This window comes from Monodelphis domestica, chromosome 1 (genome assembly GCF_027887165.1).
Source record: "Monodelphis domestica isolate mMonDom1 chromosome 1, mMonDom1.pri, whole genome shotgun sequence".
In the NCBI taxonomy this organism is placed as follows: domain Eukaryota; kingdom Metazoa; phylum Chordata; class Mammalia; order Didelphimorphia; family Didelphidae; genus Monodelphis; species Monodelphis domestica.
Genome location: NC_077227.1, coordinates 433801686 through 433827825, shown reverse-complemented (window position 1 = coordinate 433827825; position 26140 = coordinate 433801686). Strand labels below are relative to the sequence as shown.

Sequence of the window (26140 nt, the reverse complement as noted above, 5' to 3'; positions counted from 1 at the left end):
AATGAACACTCTAATGCAAATACTATCAACAGGGCAATGGGTTCAAATCAAGAAAACATCTAATGCCCAGTGGACTTACGCGTTGGCTATGGGGGGTGGGGGGGGAGGAAAAGAAAATTATCTATGTCTTTAACGAATAATGCTTGGAAATGGTCAAATAAAATATATTATAAAAAAAAAAATCTAAAAAAAAAAAAGACCTACTATGTGTTAGGCTCTGCTAAGTGCTGAGGATGCAAAATAAAGAAAAAAACCAGTTCTTCCTCTTAAGGAGTTTATAATCTCATAAAGGAGATACCACATATACAAAGGTGTACAAGATATAGACAGAATAAATTGGGGGATAATATCAGAAGAAGACACAATGTACACATATATATATATGTGGGCAATGGCTCAAGTTATGGTCAGGGAATCACATAGGACAGATCCTTCCAAAGCAGATGCTGTGTGTAAAATAGCTGATGAATCTGGCTGAAAGAAGTTGGAGGTACCTGTCCCATGAGTACCTATGTGCTGACTATGTCTTTTTTCCTCTCCCACAAATAGGTTGGGCATATTTACTTCAGAGGACTTGGTTCCAGCCTGTACTATAGGATAGGGGCTGCTTCAGAAGTGGGGAGAAGGGCGGTGTTTCCCCATAATTGGCAGAAGGGGAGAAGAGGAATTGGGTCTAAAAGAGGAATCATGGACATATTCTCTAAATAGTGCATAGTCTTCACAACCTCTCTTCCTTCTTCCTCATTCCACTGTCCAGATCTCTTTGGTCAGTGGAAAATTTGAGCAGAATGTTTACCTATTAATGAGGCAAAATGTTTATTATTGGAAGGGGGAGATTTCATGTTTTTCTGGGCACTGGCATCTGCCTTGGGTTTCTCTGGGGAGTCCTGAAGTGGAGTGTGAAAAAAAAGAATGGGCATGTCTCTATATCTTTCTCTGTCTCTCCTGAGTTATCTTCTGCCACCCTTCTTTTTAGCATCCATTCCATTGCTGACTGGCACTGACTAGCCTGGCATACCAGGAGAGATACTGTTTTCCACCCTGTTCCTGGCCAGGATCCCAACCTATCCTCTGTTATCCCAAGACACCAGAGCGGAACCTGTTTTTGTGACAGTTCCTCTCCTCACAGCACTAGCTGCCACAGCCCAGAATTAAATAGGGGTGACACTTATTAGGTAGTACTAGCCAGGAGCAGAGCATGGCAGAAACAGAAGGCTGACTGCTGTGCCAGCCACCACTGAAACACTTCTCTCTCTTCAAGGCCCCAGGGTTTCTTCCTCCACAGACTTTTGATGCCCTTAACTAAAAGAAAACCCTCAATTCTCAAATTTTCTTAGCCCATTTCATATTCTACCCAATATCATATCTGTCTGTACTATACTGTAATGTAAAATGTAATGCCATTTTCACCACATTAAACCATAAGCATATTGATTGCCAGATATTTTTTCTTATCAATTCCCAGTACCCAGCTGAAGGTCTTGGACATATTAAGTATTTAAGAAACATTTGTTAAATTGAATTCTTCTCTGGAGGCTGAAAAGGCTGTGATAAAGGAAGATCACTGGCCCTAAAACTTCTGACCAAGCTTCCCCTTCCCTCTAGGATGGTATTGGGCAGATAAAAAAATAAGTAAATTGGATATAGCCTTGAGAATGATCATAAGCATGCAATTATTGTTCAGTATAAACATTTGGTACACAAGTTCTACTCTGACAGCACAAGTCAGATGTCAACACAGTTTTCTTCATCCCCAGTAATTTGGTTAAACAAACAAACAAAAAAAAATCCCAAACCCTCAAGATCATGTGCCACAGTTCACAGGTACATATAAGCCCAATCATGTAAGGATTCAAGGGCAGCATGATCTGTAGTGCAGATAGTTGGACTCTGTTTGGAGAAAGAGAATTAACAACGTCTCCTGTGATTAGTGACTTTCCTCAAGACCAAACAAAATCATACCAGTTAAAAGCATGACCCATGGACAGGACAAGGGAAACTACCCATCAAGAAGGCTTACCTGCCACAGATGCATGTGTAGGAAGTATGACGCATCCCACCTCGGGAGTAGCAGTAGTGTTCAAACAGGCTGCAAATGAGACAGAAAAAAAAAAGGTGGTTAGTCTTCAATCCCACAAAGCCAATCAACAACAACAGTAGTCATGGCAAAGTCTTACCCTGCCTGGCCTGGGAGGTAGCTCAGATATTCTACATGCCTACTGCTCTCTAGTTTTGGTCCCATGGGACCAAACCTGGTCACACACACACAAAAGAACCTGAACCAGATCAAACAAATTCTTAGTAGGAAAATTTGCCAGGAAACGTTGTCATACTCCCCAGTTCCTCTTTCCTCTTGATGCCCTTAATACCAGGTTTGTAAAAGCCCCCAGACACCCCTGGCAATAAAAAGGAATAAGAGGTATTTGAAACCATCCCCACCAATTCAGTTTAGAAAGAAGTCAAAGCATCCCCAGCCCAACATCACACTCCTCCCTTCCAGAGATGCTGCTGGGTCTAGCAGCAGCTTCCTGTTGGAGGAGCTGTTTTGCCTCAGAAGCCCTGGGAGCATCTATTTCTATCTTACCAAACCTGCACCATCAAAGCAGTTGGAAGAGCTTTACAGGCAGATGCCCATAAAACCCAATTAATGCCAGATTAGGGGTTTTCAGAGACTGGCCTAGGGGGGATCCCTTTCTTCATTGGGAAACAGACTCTTTGGCAACCAATTCTCTTTAAATGCTAAAAAATTTAGAAAACTTATTATTTTCATATTAAAATGTATGTTTTACTAAAAGAGTGATTGTCATACTTATTAAAGTTTACAAGTATCATGATTCTGTCCTCTGGTTATACCAGGCCAGAGATGGGAATGTACATCTTTCAAAAGGCATCTAAGAAATTACTTAACAATAAAACAATGAGCAGTAACAAACATTTTATTGCTGGTCCAAATAACACAGTGATTCACTCCTGTCAGACTGGTTAACAGCAAGCCCTGCTACCAAACAAAGGGAGAGAGGACACTAGAGCTTTTCTAGAGAATGAGGAGTAAATTAAGGGAAGACTTCTCTTTCTCTGGCACCTTTTGCACTCTCTTCTCTGACACTAGTGGCAGCTCCCTTCTGGGTATAAGGTCTAGGATCATGTGAATAAGAAAAATAAGCCTGTTCCAACCTACAAAGAGGTGGCCCATGGAAGGAGGGAAAAGGAGAAGAGAGACAGAAGGGAGAGACAAGAGGGAGAGAAGAAGAAAAGAGAGAATGCAAGGGGAGGGGAAGGAGGAGAGAGAAAAAGGAAAGGGTTTGGGGAAAAAAGAGGGAGAAGGAAGGAGAAGACAGAGAGAGAGAAGGAAGGAGGGAAACAGAAAGAAAGGGAAGGGGGTGGTTCTTTCTTTAGAAGGCAGATGATAAATTAGAAAGTTCCTGTAGGCCCTCTATCCTTCCTATATCTATTTCTATCTTTTTTAAAAGCACAAGCAAACATGCTGCTTCATTGTGATTTTATGGAAGAAATTATCAAACTGGTAATGAATATCCTTGCTATTGCTTTTTTAAAAATATATTTTATTGATTTTTTAAATATTGTTGTCACTTCTCAGTGATTCTTCCTCCAACAAACTTTGCCCTTTTAGGAAACAGAGTTAAGGAAACAAATCAACACATTGGACACATTTGAGGGTCATTCTGTATCCCTTCTGATAAAAGGTGGAAGGCATGCTTCTTTCTCAATTCTTGAAGTCACAAATCTAACCTTCATTTCCAAGAAGATGCTGAGAAAGGAACTAGGGAATAAACAGGACACTCTCCCACAGGCTGGGCTTGGGTCAAAGCCTTTTTCTCCCCACTCTAGAAAGGAATAAACAGTGAAATTCTACCCTAGGTTCCTGGAAAAGCTTTCCATTAAATGACATTAAGCAACTTTTATGTGCCTAAACCTGGGCTAGGTACTAAGGGAGAAGACAAAGAAAATCAAGACATTGTTCTTCTCCCTGTTCTCAGGGAATGTTAAAGATTAGCTAGGGAGACATGCACACTCCCTACTGATCTCATAGAATTATAGAATTCTGAGTTGGAAGTAGTCATCTGGTCTCATCCCTACCTAGGAAAGGATCCCTAGGATAACACAGTAGTCAAGAGGTCAATCTATTGCCAAATAAGCAATTATTAAGGAACTTCTATGGGCCAGAGACTTAGTTAGGTGCTGGGAATACAGAAATAAAAATGAAACAATCCCTGTCCTCAAGGAGCTTCCATTCTATTAGGGGGGATCACATATACACATGTAAGTATATACAGAATACAAAATAAAGGCAATATCAAGGTTGTTAGAGGTATTAGCAGTCAGAGGGAACCTGGAAAGGCTCCTCATTTCCACATCTCAGAATTTATTTTTATATTCTTTCAAAGTTCAGCTTAGTTGCCTCCTTCCTTTGTGAAGTGTTCCCTAATACACACAGGTCATAAAAGCTTTTGCCCTCCTCACCTCTTATGATCTTATATATTCCTATGCACTTTTTGTTCCTAGTAGAATGTAGTTTCTCTTTTCTTCTTCATATCCCCAACATTTGGTACAATAACTTGCACATGGCCGGTGCTTAATAAACATTTATCCAATTAAACATCATCCTTTTGGATGGTGGAAGGAGAAGTTCTAAGAAGCAGCTGCCTAGGCTAGTAGATTAAGTATAGACAACCACACAAACACGTGGATAAGTTACAATACCAGGAAGGTTGAAGGTTAAGTACCATAAAGGGAAGAGATAATGAGTTCTATAGGTATTCTTGCAAACAACTAGGAGACACAGTCAATGTAGAGCTGGGCCTGCAGACAGGAAGATTCAATTCAAATTCAGCCTCAGACACTTACTAGCTATGTGGCCCTAGGTAAGGAACTTAACTTCTGTTGGCCTCAGTTTTCATAACTATAAAGTGGGGATAATGATGCCACCTACCTAGCAGGCTTAGTGTGAGGATCAAATGAGAGATTATTTGTAAAGTACTTCGCACAGTGCCTGGCACATGGAAGGTGCTATATAAATGTTTATTCCCTCCCCTTTCCTGCTTTTCTTCTCATAAAGGAAGACTGGCATCTATCAGGGTAGCCACAGGTTTTCTGGAAGAGGCCTGATGAAGAGGTCTGACTGCAAGGCAGAAGCCTAGTAGTCAGTGTGAGCTTGGTCCAGGGTTCTCTCAGACATAGCGTTTTGGTTAGAAACAGGAAAGATATTATATTAGAAACTCCAAAGACACTGATTTGTAATCTCTCTCTGGGGCTCCAGAGCCCAGGACAGACAATATTGCAGACACCCTCCAAGCAGGGCAATGCAATGCTCTCAGTGAGTCTTTTCGCCATAACTCCAATGTGAATTATCATTCAGTGCCCCTGACTGAAGCTGAGATGGTGGGGGCTTGGTGTGGATTCATATATGCTAGAGCAGAATCTCCATCTTTTGGGCAAAACCATACTTGATTAAACTGAATGATTCCCAACTCTTTTTATTCCTGAATCTCTTAGAGAATTTCTGCAGGTCAAAAGCATTCTAGTTCTTCTGGAAGAAACCAATAACCCAGAGCAGGTCTCTAGAATTTCAGAAGAGAATAATAGTGTCGAGTCCTCAATACTCCTCTGCCTTGACTAAAGGTGATGGTCTGGACTACTTGGGGTAGAACATACAAGCCCAAGGAATTGAGAGAATGCTGGTCTCCAGGAGAGCTCTCCAAAGTCCATACTGCTACTTACTGTCTATAGCATTTTCCTGACAGTAAGATAGTTCAGTGGGGAAAACCAGAGGGCTAGGAACTCTCAGTTCAGCTTGGTCATCGAGCAAAAAGCATTGAAGTCTCCATATCTCATCTTCCTGAAAGGCTGCAGCCTCCCTCCCCCAGTCTGGGTTCTTATAAGGCATGACTAATATAAGTGACTGCAGCAGTTTTCAAAATAGAAAACGCGATGTACATGCTAAATAATCACAGTAATCGGCAAATCCTAGGTCTGTTTTTAGAAAATGTCTGTATGGAGGAGTTTAATCTTTCAGGCACTGTAAACACAAATTATGTATAATTATTATGATTATATATTACATAGTTATTATGCAGGAATGGTTATACTATATTCAAATGGCTTTCAGACTTGCTTTATAAACCCCAGCTTGATAATTAGGTGTCTGTGAGTAAAATATTTCATGGATGGAGGGTGGCAACAAAGGATTTAGGTAGCCATCTACAGTGACTGGAGAAAACAGGAGTCACAGGAAAGAAGTCTTTCCACAGCAGTGATAGAGAGAAACAGGGAAATCTGGCATCCTCCCTCCCCTCCTGAGCTGATTACATATTCTAGGCTAAAATACAAGCAGTTCTTTCAGCCATGAAGCAGCAACAGTCTGTCCTCCCCCTTCCTCTCAGTCTTTAGCAGTAATACAAGCGCAGAAAATTCAGACAAAGAAAACAAAAACATCACAACCAAGATGAGTCTGGCCCTTTCTAAGTGAAGGCTCCAAAAGGCAATTCTGTCACATAGGCCCACCAGGGTAGGGGTGGGGGAACATTTCCCAGATGGAGAAATAGAAGAAATCCTGTGTTCTTTACAGAATAAAACCTCAGTTAACTGATGGAGCAATTTAGTTTAACAATTCTTTACCAAATTCTAGGTCTCAACTAGTTAGAATTCAAAACTAACTAGAATTTCATCAGCTCTTCAATTTAAAAAATGAGACAACCAGCAGATAAAGAACCTTTGTTTAAGAACAAATAAGCCAATGACAACACAAAAGATTCTGAACTCGGTGTCCAGTTAAGTCCCTCCATACTGAGCCTCATTGCACACTGGGTGTGGATGTTCAGAACAGGTATTTTAAGGCCCTTTGTCAGAGAAAGGTTCCCCATACTATGGAAAATAGTGGTCCCAGATGGTTTCAATACAGCCTGACTCAATGATGTAGTGGATAGGACTTTTTATAAGTTGTAGCAGACTGGCTGTCAGGAAGACCTAAGCTTGAATCTATCATCATACACTTAGCATCAATGTGACCTCAGTTGGGCAAGTCAGCTTCAGTTTTCTCATCTATAAAATAAGGATGATAATAGCACCTACACAAGGTTGTTATGAGGTTAAGTATGTATAAATGTTAGCTTTCTTGTTTTAAAAACAAGTTTCTGGTTAGCATTCAGTTGACCAAAAAAACCAGGTAAATCAGAATATGGTCATTCAGGGGCATTATAGCCAATTAAGAAATGACTGGCTCTTTGAAGCATCCCTGGGAAAAAGAGACAACTTAATTCTTTAATCAAGAGCGACGGACTTCTTAAATGACATGAAATATGACCAGTGTAGTGATTAACATAAGTGCATATTAATAAGTGATGGTAATTGAGAAAGTGGTGCCAGGCTGAGAAAGGATTGACTAACAATGGAGTTTTGGGGTGAATTTGGTTTTCTCTTCCTCACAATAAAGGAATAATAAAGATCCTGGCTTTCCTTACAGGTATAATCCCTTTACAGAGATAACTGGCACACTGTACCATGGTTTCTTTCTCATTTTTATTGTATTTTTAAAGTAATTTTGGATTAAAAGTCAGTTTATAGGTGCATTAAGCAAATGAAAGACTCCATCTTCACCTACAAATTGCACCCAAGCGCTGGATTCATTTTATTGACTATGTTGACAATTTCATATTACCTTAAAGCAAGAGCTAAAACTACTTGGTGGTACAACTCATGCTGAGAGTTCAATCTGTACTTAAAATGCTTGAATTTACTGAAAATTGAACTGCAGGTTCTTATTCTGTTTTAAATCTTTTTTTTTCCTAGTTCTGAGGGGAGGGGGGTGGGATGGGTGGGTCTCTCTGTGTGTCTGTGTGAAAGAAACTGCCACCACAATTAGAGCATCCTTTTTCTTTCACCACTAGGTACCAGTGAGCTCCTGGATTCAACCATGATAGAGGGACATAAAGTCTGTGTCCAAAGAGGGTCTCACTGGCATAAAAATAAAAGTGAGCTGCTTTCACAATGTCTTCAAACTATTTCCCATTGACTTTACTACCCCAAGCCCCTAAACATCATCTTCTCTAAGCACCCCCCCCATATTTCTATAATCTTCACTTAAAATTTCTCATCCATTGATGATTTTAGGACCCAGAGACAGATCTTGAGAAAGGTGATAGCCAGCAGAGAGTTCTGGGAGCTCCCAGAGTCACTCTCTTGACTCCCCTCGAGCCAGGGGGATTTCTTCAACAATCTCATTTTGATAGCTCCTATACTACAGCCAGATTTGCTGTGGCCCACAAAACTTTTGGCAGATTTGCTTTTCCAGTTAAATATACAGACCTGTAGACCCACATGCACACAATTGAAAATTTCTGACTTAGGAATTAGATCTTTTTGGATTAATAAGGGTTACATTCCCAACATAGAAACATGGATGTCCTTCTTTAAGCAGATGTGGAGAGTGTGGTAGGGTAGAGGATGATAAGGTCAGGTGCCTGGGTACAAAGATCAAAAGTCATAGAACCATGTCATAGAACCATAGAACCAAGTCAAAGACAGAAAGAATCTGAGAGATCCAGGAAGCAGCTCAAACCCTTCTGCCCCCACACTGCATGGAAAATAAAATAGAGGCCTAGAAAAGGAAGTATTATACTCATAGGTATTAGTAAGTCTAGATGACAACTACAACCCATTCTGCAAAGCTTTTGTGACAAGCCAAACTACATGAAGTTGTACTTAAATGCTTTTTAAAACAACATGTTTTGGCTTACAAGGAAGAACAAAGCAAAAAGTGTTGTGCAGGTTCTTATTTTCCCACCTTTTAAAGAAACCTCTATTTCAGACATTGTCAGGGAGAGGATAATGAAATCCCCTCATTTCTCTGACACATACAATCAAGGTGTTCTTCATCCTTTAGCAAGTGGACATTAAGAAAGCTCCACAGATCCAGTCACTGTCTCTGGGACTCGATGCTTTCTTTAAGCAGACAATAGATGTTCCTGGAAGAAGAGTCTCTCTCAGGCACTCTGCCCCCACCACCTTTTGGGGATAAGAATAGATTTATGTGGGTCCATTTTCACCAAACTGAAGGGAAGGAAAAAAGGCTTTGAAGATGGGAGAAAAAATGAAAAGGGTTTTTGAGAGGAAGAGAGCAGACAGCCAGATGTTTCTGCAGATATCCCTATGAAAGTTTTTACAATGGACTCTCTCTGAACCAAAGGAAAAGTTAGATTTTCTTTGGGAATCCAATAAGGCTAATATATGGCGACTACAAAGCAAGAATCAGGTCTGAGAACAGTTCTTAGCAGTCAGTCAATAAGCATTTATTTAAATTCCTACTATGTGCCAGGTTCTGTGTTAAGTGATGGGGATACAAATATAAATAAAAACAAAGGCAGTCACTGTTCTCAAAGAACCTACAATCAAAAGGGGAAGAAGACACTAAGCTAAATTAAGCTAAAAAAGGAGTGGGGGGAGGCATGATGGGGAATTTCAAGGAAGTCCAAAAGCCATGTGTAGCTTGTGGGAAATGCAGAGAAGACCAACATCTCATACATGACCCTACTTTTTCTCTACTAGAGAAGAAGGAATAATGGAGTAATACAAATGATTAAGAATAAGGTCATATAAAATAAAATTGTGACACATTCCTGGAAGGTAGGTAAGAATGCTGAAATGTTCATCATTTCTATTACCATTTTATATACTAGAAAAATGAAGATTTAGAGAAGCAGGATATGCTCAAGGCCAAAGACAGAAGTAAAGCCAGGTTCTCTGCACACCTGGTATACAAATGCTTAATGAGTATTTGTGGATTTAATGATGGCTTTGTTACATGTACAATAACATAATACAGCTCAAAGTTAAGCCAAATTTTATGCATCTACTAAATGGGTTCAAAGATGATTTGGATAGCTAATATTCATGGATAATCCAGCAAATATGGTTTGCCCATCCATTTCTCCACTGATCTTCTGGAATCTTATTCATAAATCGCTGTTCTTTATTCACTTCCCGGGACAACCTTTAGTAGGGGTGAGTTAGCTGGAAAACAGCAGAAATCTGGGAAGCCTATGCCTACTCAATAGCCCCCAAATAACTCAGTCACATGAAAACTGAATTAGGTAGAGCCACAGACTAAGAAAAAAAAAGTTTCCAGATGTTCAAATAACAGTGATGGTAGAGCAACTGCACTGTTGAGGTGGGTGGCAGCATCTGCAGCCTCTCTCCTGGTGTTGACCTTGGACCTTACAACTTTATCACTGGACAAGAAGTACAAGAGAGGATATAAAAGAAACAGGATAGGATTACTTTCCATTAAGATAGCACAGTCTCAGTCTCTGAGTTTAAAGGGGTCTCTTACTTTGTATGACTGCCTGTACTATGCTAAAATACTTCCTTATTACCAGAAAGGTAACAGAAGGATGTAATGTGTTCCTTGGGGTATTTTTTGTGGTCCACAATTATACTAGTTGCTTAAGGGTCTCAGAATAGAGAATAATATAAGTAGGGAACTTATTTGTGAAGACTTAGTATCGCCGGGGTTCAGTATGTATGCCTGGACTATCATTCTGAAGTTCTTCCTGTCACATGAGGGTGTGCTCATTACATAGGTCAGAAGACCATCAACTGAGTAAATGATGATTTTTGAGTAAACTGAGGAAATCTGTGCTTAGAGTAATGAGGAACATAAAATTAATTTATGAGAAAGATGAGTGATGAGTTTATCTATTAGAACTCAAAAATAATAATGATAGGTAGGTAGGTAGTGTGTGTGTGTGTGTGTGCGCGCGCGGTTTAATGAGGATCTACCAAACAGAGATGCCTGGGAAGAGCTCAATTCCCACAATAACTTGGAGGAAGCTAGGGTTCTAAAAGATAGAACAAAAAAAAAATAGTTCCAGGGAAAACCATTAACTGTGAATTTTGTCCTAGCATGGCGTCCCATGGTCTATATATTATATATTGTCATTGGCTAAGATTAGTAGTGACTGAGAAACTGTCTCTTATTACGGTGAACTGCTAATTTTTCAAAAATCTTCTCTTGAGGTTGGATCATAACTGCTTAATAACAATACTATTTATTAATATAACATAAAACTGCTTTAAAGATAGCAAGGTGCTTGACATATATTATCTCATTCAAGTTTGAAGGTTAAACCAGAGAAGTAATGGTAGAAGGTGTGTTTGCACATTCACAGACATGAATTTATATTGTGGCACATAGGAGAAATGTCAGAAATGGCCCTTTCCTTGCCTTTCCTCCATGTTCTGGCAAATATTTGCCAGGGATTTTCTGTCATGGCCACCACACACTCCTCTAGGGGAACTGCCTTGGAGCATAATGAGAGCATCCACAAGGAAGAGGAATGAAAGCAATGGGGCAGATGGACATTCTAGCTGGGAGGCTAAAAGGTGTTTAGAATCAATCAGCAGGCTTAGTCAGACTGTGTGCATCTGGAGCAGGATTTTAACTGATTCCAGACTCTTTTCCGTTGAAAAGAGATAGCCTGGATTCCCACAGCTTCAGGGTTGGGGACTGCTTAAAAAAAAAAAAAGTCAAAATGTACATGCCCAAATATCAGAACTTAGCAGCTCTATGAGGTTTGGGGTTCCTGCTGTGGATTCCTATTATCACGTAGCAGTTTGTTTGATGGGCAATTTCAATTCAATACAAGATAGGAACTTTGGAATTATTCACCAGGAAAAAAAAGCTGCCTTCTGGAACAATTACAAGCTACAAGGATAAATGCATATATTTCCAGAAAGAGAATTTTTAACCCACTATCTTCATACCTATCTTTCAGTCTTAGAAGAAATGTAAGTCCAGAAACCTTCTCTCCAGAAATACTTCAGATCCTTCTTGGCTTTGCCCACATTAGGAGGAAGATGGGAAGGGAAGGGAGAGGGCAATGTGAGTGAATTACTATTATGCTGCCAACCCTATCTATAAACCTAGAGATTCACTCTGCATTGTGAAATACTTATTTGATTTGCTGTTTAGTTTTTAATAAATATTTTTCCAGACATGTTATAAATTACCTGAAGTAGCTATATAATAAAAGCAATATACCTTTGAGCAAGATTCCACTTAATAAGGGAGAAACCTTTTCATATTTCAAAAATATTGTTCTTTAAACAGAACCCTTGAGACTCACCTTGAATGCAAGCAGGTGGTTTTCTAGTATAAATTGGAAACAGCAGCAGTTAGAAGGATTTTTGTGCCAAACTCAGAGGAAATGTTTTTATAAGTGGAGTTGGCAGAAGTAGGAGAATTTCTTTTACTTTGAATTGGAAGTCATGATTTATATTATCTTTGAATTACAAAGGAATGGTTCAAGTCTCTTGCAGTCCTTATTCCTTTCTGCTGGGGTGAGTAGGATGTACAATCAGGAAGAAAAAGACAAAAGAAATGTCCTTCATCACTAATGGTCTGGGTCAGTCCAAATGACTGGAAATTTCTTCCTCTTAATGCTCCTAGAGACACAAGCTTGGGCACAAGTAGGGTTAACAGCAGGGTGGTCCCCGAGTAATGTTTCAGGGATGCAGGAAAGGATAAAAACTTGGCAAACTAGCTCTGCTGATTTTCAGTGTCTCTATTCCTCAACTCTGTAGTCACTAATGCTATCAAGCAGCAAGAATGGTGATTTTTGGAGAAAAGGTGGCAAAATTAGAACTAGCATAAAAGCTCAAAAGTAATTTTTGAGAAGTCGGCAACATTTACGTGAGTTCATCATGCAACCGTTATCACAGCTCACCAAAGGACTAATTTAAAGCTTTTAGAAAAAGCAAAAACATAAAAAAAAAAACAACCCAAAACACAGATGACCTGCAAAACCCAGATCTTACTTTATTGCATTAAAAGAGTACAATGTTGACACTTGCTATTTGAGAAAACACAAAGCTTTTAAGGCATTCCCAACACCATTTACATCTGTACTCTCCTCTCCATTCCTATGATTATTCTGCCTTATCTACAATAATACCCAACTAACAGGCATTCCTTATTTCCAGGATCTCCCCTTTCTACTCAATACTTGACACTCTTCAAGAGCAAATTTCTGCTCAAAATCCTCCAAAGGCTTGATATTGGTGCTGAAGAAAGTTCAAATTCCTTAGTCTGGCATTCAATGCCCTCACTAGCTCTCAACCCACCTTGCCTGTGATATATCCCATTGTTCTCTTATACAAGCCAACTATTTATATGAAGCTGATGGTTATCCCACCTCTGCTCTCCCCATTTCCATTTCCAGGCCTTTACACCTCTTCCATAAAGTCTTCCCTGATTTCTCTGAGAAGCTGAGGCAGCATGGTTGGGTGGAAGGTGTGCTGGACTTAGGCTTCATGAGACGAAAGTTTGAGAACCACTTCAGACACTTACAGTGATCACGTATTTAGAACTTGTTATTTAGTCCAACTCCCTCATTTTACAGATAAAGAAACTGAGGTTCAGAGAGAATAAATTACTTTTGCAAGGTCACATAGGTAGGAAGTAGGAGATTCTGGATTTGAACTCGGGTCCTCTGACTCCAAATCCATTATTCTGACTGTTAGGAGTTTCATTGACCTATGCACCCCTTGCCCCTAAATCTTTTTATCTCTTTTCTCTTAAAAAAAAAAAGGTTTTATTTTCTTTTTTAACATGAGTCATTTCTGGAAAGAGACTTCCTTTCCTAGTGCTCCCTGGAATTGAATTCTTTCTTGTAACAAAGAAAATCAATTAAACAAACTACCCCAAATAGGGATTTCATTTGATAATGTATATATCATGCTGTCCTGGTAAGCCCCTGCCTCTCTGAGAATAGGGAGGTACAGTTCCTTATCTGTTCTCTGGGAATATGAGTAGTTTTTTGTTTATTCAGAGTTGGGCTTCCTTCTGGGATCTTTTCACTCAAAATATTATAATGGGTATTCAATCATTCCTAACTGATGGGCATTCAATTTGTTTCCAGTTCTTTGCTATTATAGAAAGTGCTATTCTACATATTTTAATATATTTTAGACCTTGGCCTTTGCCTTTCTTGAGCCTAGTGTAAGGGTTAAAATGGGGGTTTTGACAAAATAAGGGAGCAGCTTTTAATAATTTAAGTTTTAATGAGAATATAGTAGAGTTGTAAATTAATATTATTCCTTTAAGCCAGGGAAAAGAAAACTTCTAGCAGCTTTTAACAATTAACAATTTAGTTTAATTAAAATAGAGATAGTAAAAGAATATAGTAAAATGAATATAGTAAAGGAGAGAAATACAGTAAAGAGGTAAAGAAAATTTCCTAATGTCTATACTAGTTATCCTATAACTACCTATAATTACTACCTAAATCTGATTATATCTACTGTAAAAATGGAGATTTGAACCCCAGACTTCAATCCCCAGAAGTCCTTGGTACTTCCCAGAATTCCCTATAATCTCACCTGAGATCCCCAGGTGATCGAGATCACAATTTGTATTTAAACTGGCTGTAACGCCTACTTCTCTCTCTTCCTCTACTCAGAGATTGCAAAATGTTTTAAGTAGGCCGTGAATGGGCTAATCGTGCCCTGGGCACATGGCTTATTATTTTGTATCCTTGATTTCTAATAACCATTAATAAATCTCATAAAAATACAATACTTTTATTACAAGAAACTAATTTAACTGTTACACTACCTATAGTTGCCTACAACTACCACGAATAAGAACCACCCCACAATGTTCCAATCCAGCCCAATCAAAACCAACCCAATCAGTGTTCAATCCAACCCCAATTGGGTCTGTCAAAGACCAGCCACTTCCCAAAAAGATCAAGAAAGAAAGAATGGGAAAAAACAAACAAACAAAAAACAACAACAACAACCCTAACAGCCCAAACCAAAAGCCAAAAAGCCCTCTAAAGGCTAAAGCCCCAAACCCTCTCGGTAAGCTCAGGCCTGCCTTTTATATTCCAGCAACCAACCACCAACTCACACCAAGCAGCCAACTTCCCCACTACTGCCAGTCCTAATTGTCTGCAACCGACAAACCGACCAAATGCTACTGGCAGCCTTTTATCTCCGTTTCCTACCTTACTTCCTGTCTCTATGTTTTCTCCTTCCTGTCACGGTGGGCTGGTTCATCTCTATGGTGAGAGGACCTTCAGGTTCCCCATTTAATAATTAAAGAAATTTTAAAATTCCTTTTTACACTAGCAATGGGATTGCTGGTCTAAGGTTATAAACAGTTTAATAGTAATTTTTATGAAATTCCAAATTGATATCCAGAACAGTGGAATCAATTTACAACTTTTACTAATTGCATCTTCCTGTGTACCTGTCTTTCCACAGCCTCTCCAACACAGACTTTTTCCTTTTTTGGGCATCTTTGCCAATTTGCAGTGGGTGAAGTGAGACATAAAAGTTGTTTTGGTTTGTATTTATCTTGGTATAAATGATTTAGAGCATGTTACAGTTGTTTACAATCCATGCTTTTTCTTTTTAAAATTGTTTGCTCACATCCTTGGATCACGTATCTGTTAAGTAATGGAAGCTACAATTTTCTGTTTTGTAAAATGGAGATAATAATGCCTGAAGCATTGACTTCACCGGGTAAGTACTGTAGGTGTTTGTGAACAACTTATGAGATGTCAAATGCTTTGAAAACTTTAAAATATTATGTCAGTTAATATTACTGTTAATACAATAACCTTTTTTTTTTTTTAATTTCTACAGCCCTTAAAAGTCTCCAGTTCTTTGACACCTCCTTTAACAGACCTGTAACCTAACTGATGTAGACAGTCTCCACTGGTACAGATTTAACCCCATTTATGCCTCTTCATCCTGTGTGGCTCATGTTGCATTCTCCTGTAAATCCTCTACAGTGGGTCCACCTAACATATGAAGGGAACTATGAGATTTCTAGGTAACCAAACATTCTATTTAATGGTTATTCCTTACTCTGGCCACATGCCCTCAAAACTGAATGGCCTGTAGCACAGATCTCCTGTGTATGCTTCATCTAGTTAGTCCAGGGATCCTCCCATCTTTGTTTTCTTTTGTATTAATTCTATGTTCTCTTGTAGCACATTAGGGAGTGAGAGGTTAAGAGTATAATTACAGTGGCTCTACTGTGACTAAAGGAGAAAAGAGTATACTATAGCATCTTGGCAGATCTTTTCCATTTTTTCAGTTTTACTTTTAAATGCTCTCGGGGTGATCTGGTGGTTTGGTCTCTTTGTCACCTTTCTGTAAAATTGCATTTCTCTCCATTGTTTCTTGCTACTCTACAAGGTGGTGCTGCTTATAATCTTCTTAAAAATAAGTTTACATTCTAAAATCAGTACCAAGCTCTACTGTTGTGCTTCATTTAGCAAGGACAGCAGGTGCTGGCTAGCTGAGGTAGTTTCTAGGCTCTCCTAGTACATCAGTTAAATTTCTATACAAAATTCTAGTTTGAAATTTGTTCTTTTACACATTTCTCATTTTATGCATCAAAAATTTGCTTAAATAGGTACAACTGGAGTTACCTTAGCTACATAACTTACAAATAGGAGGTGCTTAATAAGTGATTAGTGAATGAATATTATCTGATGCTGTTTTCTAGCTATTTCATGCATATTGGTTTTGTCAATCAGCTTCCTGAGGTTAGGGACCATGTCTTCTCAGTTTCTAGTACAGAAACTCAAGGCCCAGAATAGAATCTCTGAGTTTACATGGACTGTGTTCGCTCTTGGAGGTTTTCCATGACTATACCTCTTTAGGTCATGTTCCTTTCCCCCTAGGAACATCAGAATTTGGCTCATTTTGCCTCTACCCAGGGAATCTTGTGTGAATAAAAGGATTTCTCTCATTTTTCCCCATCCCAGAGTTTATCATGTGGACATCAGAACATGTGTTTTGTTTTACTTCCATTCAGGGCTTCCCTTAGGACTAACAGAATTTGGCTGGGCTCTAGGTCTCTGTAGAAAAGATAAAGGGCCCTTAGCTAAGATAGATAATATATCTCAGAATTCTTCCATTTGTTTTAAGAACTCTCATATCACAAGTTGTTCAAGTTTCTACAACTCTTGCAGAACTCATCTTTGGGGCTACATGATTTGGGACAGGGAAAATATAACTAGTTCTTAAGTTAGAGGTCTTGGGTTCAAATCCTATTTCTGTCTTTACCTAAGTGACTCTGGGCAGTCACTTAAGCTCCTTGGGTCTCACTTTCCTTATTTATAAAATTAAGAGATTCAACTAGTTAGCTTTTGAGATTCCTTCCAACACTAAATCTAGAATTCCATGATTCTCTTCGGAGGGGCCAACATGGCCCCTTGGATAGGTCATAAGACCACATGGGTTTCATCTCCAGAGAACTGGAGTTTGTGTGTATCAGACTAGCTTATCTTTGGCTGCTTTAAAGCTGATCTCCCCCCCCCCCCCATTTGTCTGTGTTTTCATTTAAAGGCCAAATCAAAGTGGATATTTCACATGAACTTCCTCATTAACTACTTCAAGTGATAAGATGATGTACCTTTCCATTTTATGTATTATTTTGTGCCTCAGTTTTCTAAATTATGATATGGGACCAATGCAACTCTCCTCTTTCAGGGGACTCTAGGGGCCTTAATCAGAGGGTAGTATAATATAATGCAAATAACATGACGGGTAGAATTAAGAAAAACTGAGCTCTTAATTGTCGCTAGTTAACTTGGTCAAATAACAATTTCTTTAATATTTGTTTCTTCATCTGGGAAAGAGATAATCATTCCTGTCTTTCCTATATTACAAGACTATTGAAAGATGAAAATAATTGATATGAAAGCATTTATAAAAGTGTAAAGTATTACAAGGTCATCTTTTTCACATCATTCCTGAGACAATGCTGGCAGATACTGGGATGATCTACTCTATAAATGTAAGCTATTATTGACACAATTAAATCTCTATGCGAAGACATGGGATTAGAGAATCAGAGGACTTAGAGCTGAAAAGGCACTTAGGAATCATCTAGTCCAACCTTAACTTTTCAGAGATAAGAAAAATGAAGCTCAGGGAGAAGAGGTGATTTAACTGAAGATTACATACTAATGAGGAGCAGGGACAGAACTCAAACTTTAGGTTCTTGGTCTCCAAATCCAGTGCTCTTTCTGCTACTACAGAGCTGTTTCCATGCCATGGATATTCTCTCCCTACCCAGGAACTCTTACTTTATTGAAAAGAAAATATACCATTCAAAAAAGAGAGGCCCAACTTCCTGAGCCAAAGGTTCGCTTTAAGCTCCACGTAGGAATTTTATTCTTATCTCATCATGACTAGACTTGCCACCAAAACTGTTGATAATGGCAGCCTCTTCTGTCATTCCATGGAAATAAGTAATTCAAAGTAAGAAGGGAATTCAGTTCTTACAGTATGTCCCCCCCCCCTTTTTTTTGAAGCCTGCCTTCTCATGGCCTTTACTTCTATTAGGACTCTAAATTTATATACACATATGTATGTATATAAGGTAATAGAGTTCTATTTGTCCTTCCTTTTGCCATATTTTCTTAGGAATTGCTTCATATGTCCCTGTCTTTCAAAGTTCTAGGATTTTTGGAAGACTCAGAAGAGAAACCTACCATAGTCTATGACAATTAGCCTGACAATGTTGAGAGGAAGGGCGAATACCCTTATTTGCAGTGGGCAAGACTTGCTGGAGCTTGGAATCCACTTCTAATGGCAAACAAACCACGGATCAATCAATATGAAGCTTTATATAAGTATAAAAAATAAAAGAGTCCCTACTTGTAAGAAGCTTCAGTTCTAATAGGAAACAGCCCAAGTATACATATAAATACATGCAGCATAAATATGAAGTGAATAAATACAAATATATATAAAAGTCTTAAATATAAGGTATTTTGGGCAAGAGGACAGTAGTAGTTGAGAGGATCAGGAAAGCTCTCCTATAGAAGAAGGTGCTTGAGGTTATCTTAAAGGGGCTCTGTAAGGTGGAGGTACAAAGAGAGTACAGTGCAGGTTATGAAAAATGGTTGGTGCAAAGGCACAGAAATCACAGATGGAGTGGGAAACAGAGAGAAGGCTGATTTGGCTAGAAGGAAGAGTGTGTGATAAGGAGTAATGTCCAATGGAACTGGAAAGGCAGGTTGGAGCTGGGTTGTGAAGGGTTTGAAAGCTAAAGGGCTCGGAGTTTATATTTTATTCTAGAGGCAGTAAAAGTCACTGAAGTAGATTAAATAGGGGAGTCCCATACCTGTGCTTCAGGAAAATTTCTTTGGCAGCAGTGTGTAGAATGGACTGGAGTAATGACAGACTTTAGTTGGGGAAACCCCTTAGGAATTTGTTTCAATAATCCAAGCAAGATGTGATGAAGGTCTGAACACTAAGAATATAATTGTGTTAGTGGAGAGATGTTACGGAAGTAGAAACAGCAAGGTTTGGCAACTGATCAGATATGGAGTGACAAGTTGAGGAGAAGTTTTTTAGGGAAAGACAATAAGTCCATTTTTGGACCTGCTGAGTTTGAGATGTTATGTAATCTACTTTGAAATATTCAATATACTGAATGATAATGTGAGACTAGAGAGAAAACATGGTTGACAACTGCCATATGTAGGGATATGAGTTTGCAAAGTGTCTGTTTTCTCAGAATTAAGGGATTATGTAGGAAAGGCATACATAGTTGACATTTCAATTAAATAATTAGAAATTCAAAGTTGCTCATCTTGTGTTAAATTAATACATTAAAAGACATAATTATATAACTTTTATTTTCAAAAGACATAATTATATAACTTTTATTTTCAAAAGACATAATTATATAACTTTTATTTTCATTCTGATGCTTGGTTATATTGGGCATAGTGATTCTGATTACTGGATAAAGTATTATTTTTCTTCAGTCTTTGATGTTCCCTGGAAGTGTGCAGAAAAGTTTAGTGCTTTTAATATACACCAGATTATTTAATAATCCATACTTCTATACATATTTCCTAAAGCAGTTTCTTAATATTTAATATATTTGCTGACTCTCAAGGAGATGGTAGTATAACAAACAAAGAAACAAAAAGAGCTAGGTCTAAAAATTCATAGTTTGACATCTTCTTAAGTAGAAGAATTATGTGTGTATACAGTAGGAAAATACTGGATTTGTAGTTAGAAAGTGTAAGCAAAGTCTTGACTGCTATCTGCTACTTCTTTTATCTTGTGCTCATATTCAATCTATCTGGACGTCTGAAATAAGTGGACTGGTCTAGATGAGTCCCAACATTCCTTTTCTAACTTTAAATACATGATCTTGTGTATTGAATACTTAAAACTGATTGTGTTTCTGTATATACTTCTATTTCTAAAGTCATACAATTTAAGTAAAGGTTTAATTCGCAAATTAAATTATGTATACATTACCAGTGGTATGTTTGGATTTAGGCAGTCTTGCCACAAAGCCAGGCTCAGATAATATATCTGAATATAGGACATAAGAGCCCAGATTTAGTAAGTAAATTAGAAAGATCTTGTGAATGAATTCCTCTACCAGATATTAATCTTTCAATCATAATGACATCAGGAAGAAAGTCTTGACTTGGTGCTAGTCCCTCTTCAGCATCTCAGTTTTTGCCTCTAAACAAGGAAGACCTTTAATATCTCTTTTCACCAGGAATGCACAACCCATAGGATAAAGTAATGGCTACCAGTAAGAGTCAGGAGTGATGCTGAAACTAGAGAGACAATTTTGCCAGGATCCACATGGATTATTTGAAAACACAAATCCTGAATTCAGGCATTAAGAGAGTTTCTTACACTTTCTCTCGGATCAAGGTGTTTGGTTGTCTCTCGAACCGAGGATGACAATTATCTTTGTGCGTTTTTGTGCACAAAGACACCTGTGCATGAAGATTTAAGTGGAAAAGTCGATGCACAGAGACAGTCCCACTCTCTCGGCGTTGGAAGCCTGGGTCCATTGGCACGAAAAGTCATTACGCCTGGAGACTTCCTCAGCTGCATTGGATGGCCGTGTTGTCTTTTGTGCTCCGTCACGCCCTAAGCACTCCACAGTGCCTTGCTGCATCGCCATCTCAGCCGTTGAACCTTCTTGTTGGTTTCTTCCTCCTGTTCCGCCGAAGTAGTCTTCACATGCTGGGTGAGCAAAGCCCTAGTTCACCAGGGGTCGATGTCAACCTGATGGCTACACTCACAAGGTTTAGCCGGCCTGTCGAAGCCGTTGCCTGGGGTGTGGACACTGCAGCATGCTAGCAGCTACTAGGAGCCACAAGTGAGAGCTGGGTGTCAGGTGAGGGTCAGTGGCTGGAGAGCAGCCCTAGAAGGACACGACAAGCCCTCCATACCAGAGATATTACCCCTCTCTGAGCACATGTAAAACATACAAGAGTAAACAGGTACATTGTTAGGACAAGACAGCAATAAGTCTGGAAAAGATGGTTAGGTACTAGATTAATCGATCAATAGTATACAACAACCAAAAATGTGGGTGCAAGTTTCCCCTGTATTAAAGAGAGGGCTAAGGATCATAACTAATCCTGGTCATAAAGGTAATAGCCTTGCTGTATTCTGCCTTTAGATCATATTTGAAGAATCAGATTTGATTCTTGATATAACATCAAAGGAAACACAGACAGAGAGAATGGGCAAGTGGGCAAGCTGTAAGGCTTTGTGTTCATGCCCTATAAGGAACAGCTAAAGAGCCAGGGATGTTTTGTATGGAGAATCCTAGAAAAAAGGGAGAGCATGGCATGACAGTTGCCCCTACTCAAACTCCAGTGGCTCTCTAATACTTTTAGGATCAATAGAAGAAATTAAGCAAAAGATGAAAAAGGAAATAAAAGCTCTGCAGGAAAGAACTGAAAGAATAAGTAGCTTAAAAGGGCAAGTGATAATTTTTATCCAGGAAAATGAATCTATTAAAACTAGAATGGGCCAAATAGAAATCAATTACTCTAGTCTAGGAGAAAGTAAGAGACTAAATTCCTTAAGATCAAGAACTACTTCTTTGCAAGTTGGTGATACAAAACTGGAGTTCTGGGACACTAATATTATTTCCATTCTCTAAGGGGCTAAAGTTGTTCTTTTGTGGGGCACTGTCAAAATAAGCTCCAAAGACATGGAGAGGGATCAAGATGCACTCTTAGAGATGACAAAGCAGTGAACCAGGAGGCAAACAAATCGTTTCAAAAAATATGTCTGAACTACTCAAAAATTATTTCCAGGGGGCAACTGGGTGGCTCAGTGGTTTGAGAGCCAGGCCTAGGGATGGGAGGTCCTAAGTTCAAATCTGGCCTCAGACTCTTCCTAGCTGTGTGACCTCTGGGCAAGTCACTTAACTTTCATTGCCTAGCCCTTACTCTTCTTCTGCCTTGGAACCAATATAGAGTATTGATTCTAGGATGGAAGTTAGGGTTTAAAAAATAAAATAAAATAAAATAAAATAATATCTATATGTATACATATATATCCAAATAGGTTTTGAGTGCTAATATATGTATAACCCAGTGGAATTGCTTGTCAACTATGGGAGCAGGAAAGAAAGAGGGGAGGGAGATAAGAATCATGTAACCATGGGAAAAATTTTTAAATAAAATATTTAAAACAATAAAAAGATTATTTCCAAGAACTACAAAAAATACTAAAAAAAATTTAGATGGAAGGACAAAAAAAGTCAAGAATATCAAGGTAATTAATAAAAAAATATAAAGTGAGAAGGCCTAGCCATACCAGACTTCAAATTACACTATAAAGCAGTAATCGTCTAAATAATTTGGTACTGATTAAGAAACAGATTATTGAATAAATGGAATTAACTTAGGAAATCACTACAGTAATAAATGACCATAATAACCTAGTGTTCAATAAGCCCAAAGATCAAACCATTGAGAGCACAACTCACTATTTGACAAAAAATGCTGGGAATATTGGAAAACAACATGGCAAAAACTAGGCAAAGACCAACCTCTCACACCATACACCAAAATAAAAAGTCAAAATGGATACTTGACCTAGAAATAAACAAATTAAGGGAACATTGAAAAATTCACCTGTCAGACTTACGGGTAAGGAAAGAATTTATGACCAAACAAGATATAGAAAACAGAATGAAAAGTGAAATTGATAATTATGATTACATCAACAAACAAAACGAATGCAACCAAGATTAGAAGGGAAACAACAAATTTGGAAAAAAATGTTACAGCCAATATCTCTGACAAAGGCCTTGTTTCTCAAATATATAGAGAGAAGAGAGTCAAATTTATAAGAATACAAAGCATTCCCCAACTGGAAAATGGTCAAAGGATTTGAACAGGTGGTTCTCAGATGAAAAAATTAAAACTATCCATAGTCATAGGGAAAAATGCTCCAAATCATTAATGATTAGAGAAAAGTAAATTAAAATAACTTTGAGATATCACCTCACACTTCTCAGATTAGAAAATGGGACACTAATATACTGTTGGTGGAGCTGTGAAATGATGCAATCATTTTGGAGAGCAATCTGAAATCACTCCCAAATGGTCATAAAACTATACTGTAAAGATGGAATTAACTCTCCTCTGCCTATTTTTAGATTTAATCAGCAAAAGTGTCTACATTTCATTTATCCTTAAGTATGGGGAGGTCTGTGACCCATGTGTGCTATAGTGGGTGACAAATCAAAAATGACTGATTGCCTTCTGGGCAGTCCTAAGCAAAGCTAGAGTTGTAACTGGTCCATGTCAAGTGGAAGGAAGGCACAGGAAGTGATGAAAGGAAGGGTCTTTAAAAGTGACAAGAACTTCTTTTTTTTTTTTTAAATATATTTTATTTGATCATTTCCAAGCATTATTCGTTAAAGACATAGATCATTTTCTTTTCCTCCCCCCCACCCCCCATAGCCGACGCGTAAATCCACTGGGCATTAGATGTTTTCTTGATTTGAACCCATTGCTTTGTTGATAGTATTTGCATTAGAGTGTTCATTTAGAGTCTCTCCTCTGTCATGTCCCCTCAACCTCTGTATTCAGGCAGTTGCTTTTCCTCGGTGTTTCCACTCCCATAGTTTATCCTTTGCTTATGAATGGTGTTTTTTTTTTCTCCTGGATCCCTGCAAGTTGTTCAGGGACATTACACGGCCACTAATGGACTAGTGACCAGCTCTTTTGCCTTCAAACTTGGCCCTGGAAGAGCTCCGGCTGGGGACCTTGGACTACTCTTGGAATTTCCCTTAGAACTACCATGTTGGTGAATGAAAAAGGCTAACTCTCTTAACTGGTTTTTCTGGAGGTACTATCCTCCAGAGAGGCCCCTCGTCTTGGAGGAGTCCTTGTGGCTAAACCCATTGTTTAATTTACCTCTGGGTCCCCTTTGCTAGGGCCTCTGAAGCCCTGCCTGGTTCGAACTGGGCTGGAGTAATTACCTACTCTACCTGCCCAGAAGATCCAGAATGAACTTTGATTGAATTGATTGAACTGAAGGGGGTTGAAACACATTTATTTTGAATGTACACTCTTATGCTAAAGGGGACTGCCCCTTAATTGGCTTTTTGTCAATGTGCCTAGCAAACACTGGTTTTGTTTTCTTTCTCTTCGATTTCCCTCTTATCTCTAACTATTGTAGTTTCCTTTTAGAAGGTACAATATTGTATACACCTGTAGTTAAAAGATTTTTAGAGGTATAAGCTGATTATGTTAAATGACCAATTGGGGAGACTAGTCTCCCAAATTATCATGGGGGGAGGGATTGTGAAGATGGGATTAACTCTCCCAGGCAGTCAGTCATTTTTGATTGGTTACCCATTATAGCACACATGGGTCACAGACCTCCCCATACTTAGGAATTAAGTGGAGTGTATACACTTCTGGTGATTAGATCTAAAAATGGACAAGAGAGAGTTAATCCCATCTTCACAATACATACCCTTTGACTCAATAATATTACTACTTGCTCTGTATCCCAAAGAGATCAGAGATGGAGGAAAGGACCTACTGGCATAAAAAATATTTTTAGAAACTCTCTCTGTAGTGGTCAAGAACTGGGAACTGAATGGGGTGTCCATCAATTGAGGAATGTCTGCACAAGCTGTGGCATCTGGCTGCAATGGAATACTATTGTGCCATAAGAAATGATAAACAGGATGAGTTCAGAAAAAACTGGAAAGACATATGAACTGATATAAAGTGAAATGAGCAGAACAAGGAAAACCGTATATAACGGTAACAGAAATATTGTACCATGATCAACTGTAAAGGACTGAATTATTATCAGCAAACCAAAGTCCCAAGATAACTCCAAGTGACTCATTATAAAAAATACTATCCAAAGCCAAAGAAGGATCTGTTGGAATCTAATGGCAGATCAAAGTATGCCATTTTCACTTTATTTCCATCATGAGTTTTTTTTTATTATATATGTGATATATGTCTTGTCAGAGCATGGAGAATATGTAAATATGTATTGCATGAAAGCTCTGATATAACCTTTAACAGACTATTTTACTGCCTTAGAGGGAGGGCAGGGAGAAAGGGAGAGAGGGAGAATCTGAATTGCAAAATGTCAGAAAACAATTGTCAAAAATTATTTCCACATGTAATTGAAAAAAATAAAAGTTTTAAAAAGATTAAATGAAATTTAAAAATAAAAAGAAGAGCATGTCTGAAAGCTCATTTTCTTCCAAAGAGACATTCCAATAGCCTTTGGGACCTACCCATAATCATAATGATTACCCAGACATGATAACAGAAAGGGCCAGATGTTGTATTAGTGATGACAGGTACAGAAAGAGAGCCCTTATGATGATAATGTCTCGGGTTTCTCTTCTTCAAGGAAACACGCATGTGGAAAGGGTACTTACTGGTCAGGGAGTACAGAGTCCTCGAGTCTTGTCCCAGTCCTACCACTAACTTGCTTTGGGTTGTTGGCCGGTCACTATCTTTTCCTGAACCTCAGTTTCTTTAGATCTAAAATGAGGGGACAGCTGGCCTAAAAAAATTAGCAGAGATAGAAGGAATGACTTCCCTTTGTTTGCCATAATGCATACAGGAAGCCTCAGAGTCAGGGAGACCTAACCTGAAGGCCTGTCTCTGCTACATACTTGCTGTGTGACCCAGATCACTTATTTCTCAGTTCCTTGGGCAACTCTAATGAAAAAACAGATTCCCACCAGAAGTTCCTTAGGCTGATAAAATCACTGGTCTGGACTGTAAAAGAAAATACTTGCAGTAGAGAGAGATACACAAAA

The 26140-nt window shown here is 38.6% G+C and overlaps 1 protein-coding gene across 1 annotated transcript in view; it reads right to left on the bottom strand.

Annotated features, from left to right (window-relative positions):
* PEPD (peptidase D) overlaps positions 1–26140 on the bottom strand; it is a 280769-nt gene that overhangs the window by 85951 nt on the left and 168678 nt on the right. The window contains exon 10 of the mRNA XM_007474760.2: positions 2021–2089. Within this exon, the coding sequence (XP_007474822.1) occupies positions 2021–2089 (69 nt within the window). The remainder of the gene's footprint in view (positions 1–2020; positions 2090–26140) is intronic.